This window comes from Rutilus rutilus (assembly GCF_951802725.1).
Source record: "Rutilus rutilus genome assembly, chromosome: 2".
NCBI lineage: Eukaryota > Metazoa > Chordata > Actinopteri > Cypriniformes > Leuciscidae > Rutilus > Rutilus rutilus.
The window spans coordinates 49,711,917-49,721,278 of NC_140210.1; the positions used below are offsets into that span (position 1 = coordinate 49,711,917).

Below are 9,362 nucleotides of genomic sequence, written 5' to 3' on the forward strand. Positions count from 1 at the left end.
TATGCTACAATTGCTCTCTCCTACAAAATACATAGTTATAAATATATAAAATATTTTCGTTATTTAAAAAATCCTCAAAGTGTTTTACTGAATTTGAGCTACGAAGGCAGCCATTATTTTTGCGCGCGCAGTGCATTCTGGGTCGATGACGTGTATTGGTTGCGTTCAGAGCAGGGAGAAGTGAGCTAATGGCGCTGTAAAGTGTAGCTACATCGTAAACGTTAATATAATGCCACATTGCGCAGCGTTTGGTTGCAATTTCCAATCCAAAGGAAATAAGGGGAGTGATGTAAGCCTCCACTGCTTTCCAAAGGAGAAAAAATACGAAAAGAGTGGGAAGTTGCTTGTGGACGAGTACAACTCCCTAAAGACCCACGGCTGTGTTCCCGTCACTTCAGCCCTGATGCATTTGAGGCATTTAGTCGGCTAAAAGAGTTCACAGGTGCAGCTGGTTACAAGCGAAGGCTAACACCAAATGCCGTGCCTTCAATTTTCCCCCACAAGGAGCCTAAACGTCCGCGTGTAGCGAGTGAAAGCCGCGCTAACAAGCGTCAAAGGCAAGAGACTCTGGACACTCTCCTGCTAAGATGTAAACAACCCGCTCCTTTCGTCGCGGAAGACGAATCATCGGACACTACGCCGATCATGGAGGTAACCGACAATCCACCAGATGCTGTTAATAAATTCGTAACTGTAGGCCTACAGTGTTCTCCAAGTATGACCGATGCAGCAACGCAGACGGATGTTTACAAGTCGGATGCAGCGGAAACGTTACAGTGGTCAGCTGATGTGGACTACTCGGTAAAAAAGGACCATACTTACACAGGTAAACATGAAATTGAGTTGGGCAAACCTGTACAGGAGGATGACGTTGATAACTCACAGGATCTGTTCCTCTCAGATGATGAATTTAGTGAACAGAGTCAACCACAGTACAGTCACTGTGATCCGGAATACATTGCAAGTTCATCTGAGTTTTCTCAAAGCACCCAGGGATCACAAGCTTCAACTAACACACATAAAGAAAATAGGCTTTTTCTAGTTTTTGAGGAACAGTTAAACCAATTGCTTCAGCGTTGTTTAAAGTGTGGCTCCCTGATTGTCCAGGAAGAAGTGAAAGAGCTAAAAAATGAAGGATCACAGTTGACACTAGAGCTCACATGTGCTAACAACTGTAGTTACAGATGGCAGTCTCAGCCTACTCTGAGCGGGACTAAAGGGACAGGAAACCTGCTTTTAACAGCATCTGTTTTCTTCAGTGGCATCCATTTTGCTAAATTTGAGCGTTTCTGTAGTAACATGAACCTCAAAACAATAAGTGAAGACACATACACATCACTGAGGAAGAAGTTTGTGTTTCCTGTCATTGAAAAAATGTGGATTAAAGAGCAGAGTACAGTGTTAACTAACATGAAATCGCAAGAAGTTGTTGAACTCTGTGGAGATGGCCGGTGTGACTCTCCGGGGCACTCAGCAAAATACTGTACATACACTTTTTTAGATGCACAGAGTGAAAAGGTTGTGGACTTCAAGGTAATAAGCTGCACCCAAGTTTCGAGCTCTAATACCATGGAAATCAAAGGTTTTAAAGATGCTCTCAAAACCATAGAAGAAAATGGAGTGAAGGTCTCAACCATCTCCACTGACAGACATCCACAAATCATCAAAGAAATGAGGGTCAGTAATCCAGAAAAACACCATGAATTTGACCCTTGGCATGTGGCAAAAGGAGTGTCCAAAAAATTGGCAACTGAAGCTAAGAGAAGGGAATGTGAAGGCCTGGGACAGTGGATTCCATCCATTATAAATCATTTCTGGTGGAGTGCACAAACCTGTGAGGGTAATGCCGAAGTGTTGAAAGAGAAGTGGATATCTGTAATACACCATGTTACCAACCGACACGACTGGCCAGGGAACAGGCACTATCACCAATGTGCTCATGAGCCCCTTGATGAGACGAACCAGAGAAGAAAGCTTTGGTTAAAGCCAGGATCTGAAGCCCACAACGCACTTGTGAAGGTTGTGAAACACAAGCGGCTTTTGAAAGACCTGGAACATCTGACAAAGTGCATCCACACAACAAAACTAGAGGTATGATCAAATACAGACATATTTAATAAATATGCCATTCATTATGATGTGACTCACATATTTTAATAGTTTAATTTCAAATTCAAATTTGTTTCAGGTGTATCACTCCATGTACCTGAAATACCTCCCAAAGAGAACACATTTTGGATATGATGTGATGATCCATGCCTCCATGCTTGCTGCTTTGGATCATAACAACAATGTGAACAGGGAACAGGTGTGTGAACTGTAATAAATCCTATCATTTGCAAGCACTATGGCTGCGTTTACACTTGGCATTAACATGGGATCACCGTGATCCGATCATTAGCCAATCAGTACACGGTGCGTTTACATTTAATCATATAAAGTAGCCTCTGTATCTGGATAACGATCGGATTTCTGTTTCCTGACTAATATTTAAAGGGATACTCCACCGTTTTTTCATATTAAACTATGTTATTCCCTTAAAGGGATAGTTCACTTTGAAATAAAATTTTGGTATGTTTTAGCTTACCTTAAGGGCATCCAAGATGTAGGTGTCTTTGTTTCCGCAGTAGTTTCAATTTTGATATTTTTAGGTCAAACCGTTCTTGTCTGTCAGTCATATAATGCAGGTCGATGGTCACTGTCTCAAAACACAAGCACAGAGTCCAAATTAAAACAATTCCCCATCGTCCAAATTAAACAATTCCCCATCATAAGTACACATTGATGGCCTAAGACACGAAACGAGCGGTTTGTGTGAGAAAACGAACAGTATATCGTTGTTATCTCTTGAACACAGCACACGTCCAAATGATCTGACGGCGCGGGCGGGTATAGATATATACATAGATGTCGCCTTGGCTACTGCAGTTCATTGGAACGAAACCGTAGCCAAGGTGACATCTAGTGTATACATCTATACCCGCCCGCGCCGTCAGATCATTTGGACGTGTGCTGTGTTCAAGAGATAACAACGATATACTGTTCGTTTTCTCACACAAACCGCTCGTTTCGTGTCTTAGGCCATCAATGTGTACTTATGATGGGGAATTGTTTAATTTGGACTCTGTGCTTGTGTTTTGAGACAGTGACCATCGACCTGCATTATATGACTGACAGACAAGAATGGTTTGACCTAAAAATATCAAAATTGAAACTACTGTGGAAACAAAGACACCTACATCTTGGATGCCCTTGAGGTAAGCTAAAACATATCAAAAATTAATTTCAAAGTGAACTATCCCTTTAACTAAGACAAGTTGATGCATACCTCTCTCATCTCAGTGCGTGCACTTAATCGCTCTAGCGCGCGCCGAAACTTTGATAGCACTTAGCTTACCCAAGTATATTCAGTGGTATCTAACAGCAATGAATTTAGAAGTGACCAAACACATCAACGTTTTTCCTATTTAAAAACAGTTACACGAGTAGTTATACGACCAAGTATGGTGACACAAAATAAAACGTGACGCTTTTCTAATCGGGTTAAAAAGGATAACTATAATGTATGGCGGAATAGCACTTTGCGAGTACTTCGACTGGCGCAGTAAAAAGTCACGCCTGATCCTCTTCCCACTATTGACAGAAGTGAGAGGAAGAGGATCAGGCGTGACTTTTTACTGCGCCAGTCGAAGTACTCGCAAAGTGCTATTCCGCCATACATTATAGTTATCCTTTTGTTTTTAAATAGGAAATACGTTGATGTGTCTGGTCACTTCTAAATTCATTGCTGTTATATTACTGGGCTAAGCTAAGTGCTATCAAAGTTTCGGCGCGCGCTAGAGCGATTAAAGGGATAGTTCACCCAAAAATGAAAATTCTGTCATCATTTACTCACCCTCAAGTTGTTCCAAACCTGTATGAGTTTCTTTGTTCTGCTGAACACAAAGGAAGATATTTGGGAGAATGTTTGTAATCAACAGATCTTGGTCCCCATTGACTACCATAGTAGGAAAAAAAATATACTATGGTAGTCAATGGGGACCGAGATCTGTTTGGTTATAAACATTCTTCCAAATATCTTCCTTTGTGTTCAGCAGAACAAAGAAACTCATACAGGTTTGGAACAACTTGAGGGTGAGTAAATGATGACAGAATTTTCATTTTTGGGTGAACTATCCCTTTAAGGGAATAACATAGTTTAATATGAAAAAACGGTGGAGTATCCCTTTAAATATTAGTCAGGAAACAGAAATCCGATCGTTATCCAGATACAGAGGCTACTTTATATGATCAAATGTAAACGCACCGTGTCCTGATTGGCTAATGTTAATGCCAAGTGAAAATGCAGCCATAGTGACACTGGATATTGCACATCAAACTGTTCCTATCACCTTGTATCTATTTTCCATTTTTCTGTTTTTGAAAAGGCTGTTTTTCAAGATGGGGAGAGTGTTGGAGAACCCAAGTTCAAAATCGCATGGAGCAAAGTCCACAAGGCATTCAGAGCAAGACCAGTGCCTGTTGAAAAGGACTATAGCTACATGACAGCTATGATTGCAGATGTTCTCTCCTCTGTATTAGATTCAAAACAAGTCATGGGCATGAGAGTTAATCCAACACACGTCATGGCTCCACAAGACAGACTATCCAGATCACAGATCATTTTTGAAACACAGCAGTTTTCACGTTTCAAGTAGCTGCATCATTACGAACACATGACGTACACACCAGCATAGTTCAAATGTACAATATCTTTAATTTTGTATTCTAGTCAAGCACATGTAGTACTTCAAACAAACATTTTAATGTTGGAGTACATGCAACATTTATATTTAAACCATAAACATTTGGTATGATACCCTATTTTGTTGCAAGCATAGCTTGTGCTCTTGCCAAAATGCCTTCAAATGTCAACTATCCAGCTATATGTTATTAAAATCCCTCCATGCCTCATCTACTTCTGCACGATCATTGTCTTCATATTCAAACCCTGTATAGATTCCACTTGGTTCAGAGTAGACATTCCTTATTTTGTTAACAGCACATGATGGAATGACTCTGCGGACTCTTCTCCCTAGCCAGCCATGCATCCACCATGTAAACTGACGATATGAAGCATATCTGTAAGACCTAAAAGGCAGAATTTTGAAAACAATTATACTATTACGTTATGAAATAATGATTTAAGCTGCTTGTCTTAACCAATAAAACAACTGAAGCCTTCACTGAAAGCGCATAGTCCAGTTAACTTTTTTTTCCACTATTTGTAGGCTACAGTGTAGGTAGGCTACTATGTAGGCATACTCAGATAACCATGTTCACGTTTGACTTGCCTATTAGTGACCTGGTTACGATTTGGTAGACCAGCACTATGCCGGTCATGGAGGCTGACGAGGGCCGCCCATAAAACATCTTTATTGAGGCAAACTGCATTAAAGTTTTCATGTGCTGTGATACACGGAGTATCTGTAAATACAATCAAAGCATGTTGTTATAGCATTTTACTTCATGTTTTCATCAGAATCACAATCAGCTTTATTGGCCAGGTTTGTGCAAACAAACAAGGAATTTGACTGGTAATATTTGCTCTAAAAGTGCAACACTCACTTAACATATAAAGAATAAAAACATAAAGGTCAGTATGAAATATAATAATGAAAAAAATGAAGTACGCACTATAACAATACTATAAAATTTAGAAATGTACCAAAAAAGATACGGTAACACTTACAGTGTCCTTGTTACATGTAGCCTAATTACCATAGTAATAACAGTAAATTATGCATAATTACATGCAACTAACCCTCAACCAAATCCTAATCCTATAACCCTATAGTAAGTACATGCAGTTACTTAATATTACTCAGTACTTAAATGTTTAATTACACTGTAACAATGACACCTTAAAATAAAGTGTAACCAAATATACAATAACAATTAGAGAGGGAAGGAATAGTGCATATCAGTATAGTCTTGAGATTTAAGTTTTTAAATATGTAGTGCAAGGCAATTCAGTGCAATTGTAATTTTTAATAACTATCGTAATTGTAAGATTTTAAATGTACATGACGTAGATGAGCAAAATAGTGTTGACTTTGTTCAGTGTAAGGGGGGAGAGGGTATTTTTGCGCGTTCAACATAGTGACTGCTTGGGGAAAATAAAGCAAACGAGGGCGGTAAGACTTATTAAATTATTTATACTGATAGTACGATTGTCTGATCTAGCCTGGGCTTCTATACTCTTTGCCTATACTTAGCCTACCCTGGACAGCTGCTGACAAAAAGTGAAGCTCTTTACAGCAAACGCTCTCGTTCTCGCTTGGCATTGGCAAGCAGTTGCCGCACAGACACCATCTGTTTTGCCCCACTCTCGCTTCCTCAACTCTCTGATAATCTTCAGGCCTATCGTCTTCCGCGCTATTCTCCTGATTTAAGCCTACGGTGAGCTCGGGTTCAAACTGAAAAGGCTGAACGGCAGACGTGTTCATCTCGCTAGTCGCTACTGTCAAAACAGCTAGCTAGCCGGTACTGCTGCAATCCATTGACAGTAAGCAACCTTTACACGTCACTACCCAGAATGCATTGAGACGTAAATAACTATGGCGGCCTACGAGTGAACGGATTTTAGTCTTTTTTTAATAAAAATAAAACCATTTGAAGTGTTTTTGTATCACCTTTTTATAGCTGACGCCTACGTTAAACTTATAAGGCCAACATGCCGCACTAGTCGGGGTTCCTTTTAAGACGATTGGCACAGCCTGTTAAACCATATTTCACATTCTCATGCTATGAGCTACAAGTGTTACATAATTGATACTCTTCAAAATATGTGAATAGCGCAGAACACAACCAAGCAACAGCGAGAGAGAGGAGTGTGTTTTTTATTAAAATCTTTTGCAGAATGCAAGATTTACTTTTCTTACTGTAAACCTTTGTCATAATAGCTATTAAAGTGACATAACTGCACTAGTCGACAGACGAGCAAAGAGCGCTGAATACGTACCGCAGATAGGCCTTTAGCAAAGTTACTCATAAGAGTGAGGCCAAAATGACAATTCTAGAGAGTGTTGTAAATATAAACGCTGTAAAACTTGCTGTACTGGATTTTGTACCTTCCTGCAGTGGATATGAATGTTAGGCTAAAATGTTCGGCGAGTGTGTGCTACAATCAACATCAGGACGTCTTTAGTGTCATTATGTTAAACATCATACATGGATTATATAAACACAGAGCAGTGTTAATTTAACACTGGGGATTTTGCCTTGTACACTGTAACAGTTGTTCTAACTATCACTTTTTAGTAACTTTACTTAATTCCTTAACTTAACTAGAAAAATGGCTTAACTTAACTAGTAAAATCTAGTAATCTGTGCTAATCACATACAGTATAAAAATATAAATGATCAATACGTTACGACAAAATATGTTTTTACATTGTTTTAACTCATCAAAATAAGTAAAGCAATTTCTTCCTTTTTATGTTATACAAGATTCAACTCATTTTTAAAGTCAGTTTAATGTAATTTAAATTGAAAAGATTTAAACATCCAAGTTGATTTTACTTAAAGGGGAACTTGGCAACTCTAGCCATTTCTTTGCTGATTTTCACTTTTGTAGTCGCATGTTTACTCACCGAGCTCCCCCTACAGCTGTGGGACGTATATTTCACAACACTGTCGTAAAAGAAACTCACTTGTGGCACCCTCCTCCCCTCCGGCCGAGAACCGGCTCTTTGGTCTTTTCGCTGGAACAACTGAAGAATGATCCCTCTTCACTTGTTCTTATAGCTAGCCGGCATGGGTAACCGGTATTGAGGGGGGCTTGTGTGGTTCTGTCGAATTGCCATAAAGCAGTTTGTGTTTCTCGAATCCCGGAAAAAGTCTGTTGGTGCCTCAGTGACTATTTCACTCAGAGAAGAAGGGGTTCTGACCTATACTGGGACCAACCACCTAGGGGCGATTGAGACAACTTGGCTTCACTTTTCAGGACTTGTGCGGCACACTTGGTTTGCATTCACTGATTTCCCAAAGTCATCTTGAATGTTGAATTGTCAGTACAACTGAAAAATTTGAGAGAACTTCAAATAAGCTGACTTCATAAATTGATGTTGATTTTCCTAAAATGTTTTTGTTTGAACTCACCATTATGGTGATCAGTGTTCCTTAGTTTGGTCACTTGGACCTGCATTAATATTATTGTAATTCTCTTCCTATCGAGTCAGCTGTGCAACTACAAATCGCAGATATTTGTTTTTGAAGGAAATAATAAATGGGTTGCTTCAAAAAGGTAATCTAACTTCTGACTAAATCATTAACTAAACTGCTTTTCATGTCAAATAATGATATTTTAACATTTTATTGCAAACACTTGTCATAAACACCATGTGAATCTTATAATTAGGTTGATGCAATCCCTCTATATTTGTGACAATATGTTGCAGTTGATCATGCATTTACTTAAATCACATTCAGACTTCAACATTCAGCATGCAAAACATAACAATGATAACAATAAGTCAAGAGTAAATCTAAAGTAAATTATCAAGTACTCTCTAAAGTTCTTTTTAAGTTACTAGAACTCTTTTATAAGTGAACTATACTAACTAAGCACGTGTCAGTACAACATACTATTAATATTTCACTTTGCTGTTTTTTTTTTGTTTTTTTTTAAGGCAATCGGTTTGCATGTTTTTTTTTTTTTAAGTAAGTCTAACTAATACGATTTTACAGTGTAGGAGGAGGGCATTCTAACAAGGTCTATAGTGCGCCTCAAGGTCAGAGAGGTGAGGTTTATTGCACAACGCAACCAGCTGGCCTCAGTTACACTAACACCAACCACCCATCACTAAATAGATTCAGTACTAACACAGGTATTGGTGGTATATTGATGTAATGAACTCTCCAGTGCACCATCCTGATCTTACAACTATGGTGTACAAGGATTCTTGAAAAGCCTGTTGGGAAAAGCCTGATATACTGATACATTAATCACAAAGCATAGCGACGAAACAGTTTGGCAGGTGCTATTCATGCTTTTGACCAGCAGATGGCCACAGCATACACCATGTCGAAATGCTTCCAGAAAAGAAGTGACAGTCAAGAGCTTGAATCAATAATAGAAACAGGACAATGCATTTCAAATGGTCAACAATGTGAGTTTGATAATGTGAGCGTTAAAAAAATAATATGTGAAATAGATACACAGTGGCAGCCCTTTCAGAAAGAAAATATAGTAAAAGAATAACTTTGGAGGAAGAAGCTACACGTAAAAGTTTAGTTTAGATTGTAACTGTGGCACGGCAAAATGTAAATATAAGTTAAATTTGAGTTGATGGGTTACAGATTACAAATTACAACAATTG

The 9,362-nt window shown here is 38.8% G+C and overlaps 1 protein-coding gene across 1 annotated transcript; it reads left to right on the top strand.

Moving 5' to 3' along the window:
- Positions 1–341: 341 nt before the first annotated feature.
- On the top strand, positions 342–5,291 carry LOC311283604 (uncharacterized protein). Its single transcript, XM_084398116.1, has 3 exons — positions 342–2,091; positions 2,189–2,308; positions 4,428–5,291. Exons 1-3 carry the CDS (start codon positions 646–648, stop codon positions 4,695–4,697), a joined length of 1,836 nt encoding a protein of 611 aa, XP_084254242.1. The 5' UTR covers positions 342–645; the 3' UTR covers positions 4,698–5,291.
- The last annotated feature ends 4,071 nt before the right edge of the window (positions 5,292–9,362 follow it).

Bases quoted from the DNA above. Each gene is read 5' to 3' on its own strand.
- LOC311283604 (XM_084398116.1), top strand. From the start codon at position 646: ATGGAGGTAACCGACAATCCACCAGATGCTGTTAATAAATTCGTAACT. The intron at 2,092-2,188 runs GTATGATCAAAT...AATTTGTTTCAG, and splicing joins TCCACACAACAAAACTAGAG to GTGTATCACTCCATGTACCT. The intron at 2,309-4,427 runs GTGTGTGAACTG...GTTTTTGAAAAG, and splicing joins ACAATGTGAACAGGGAACAG to GCTGTTTTTCAAGATGGGGA.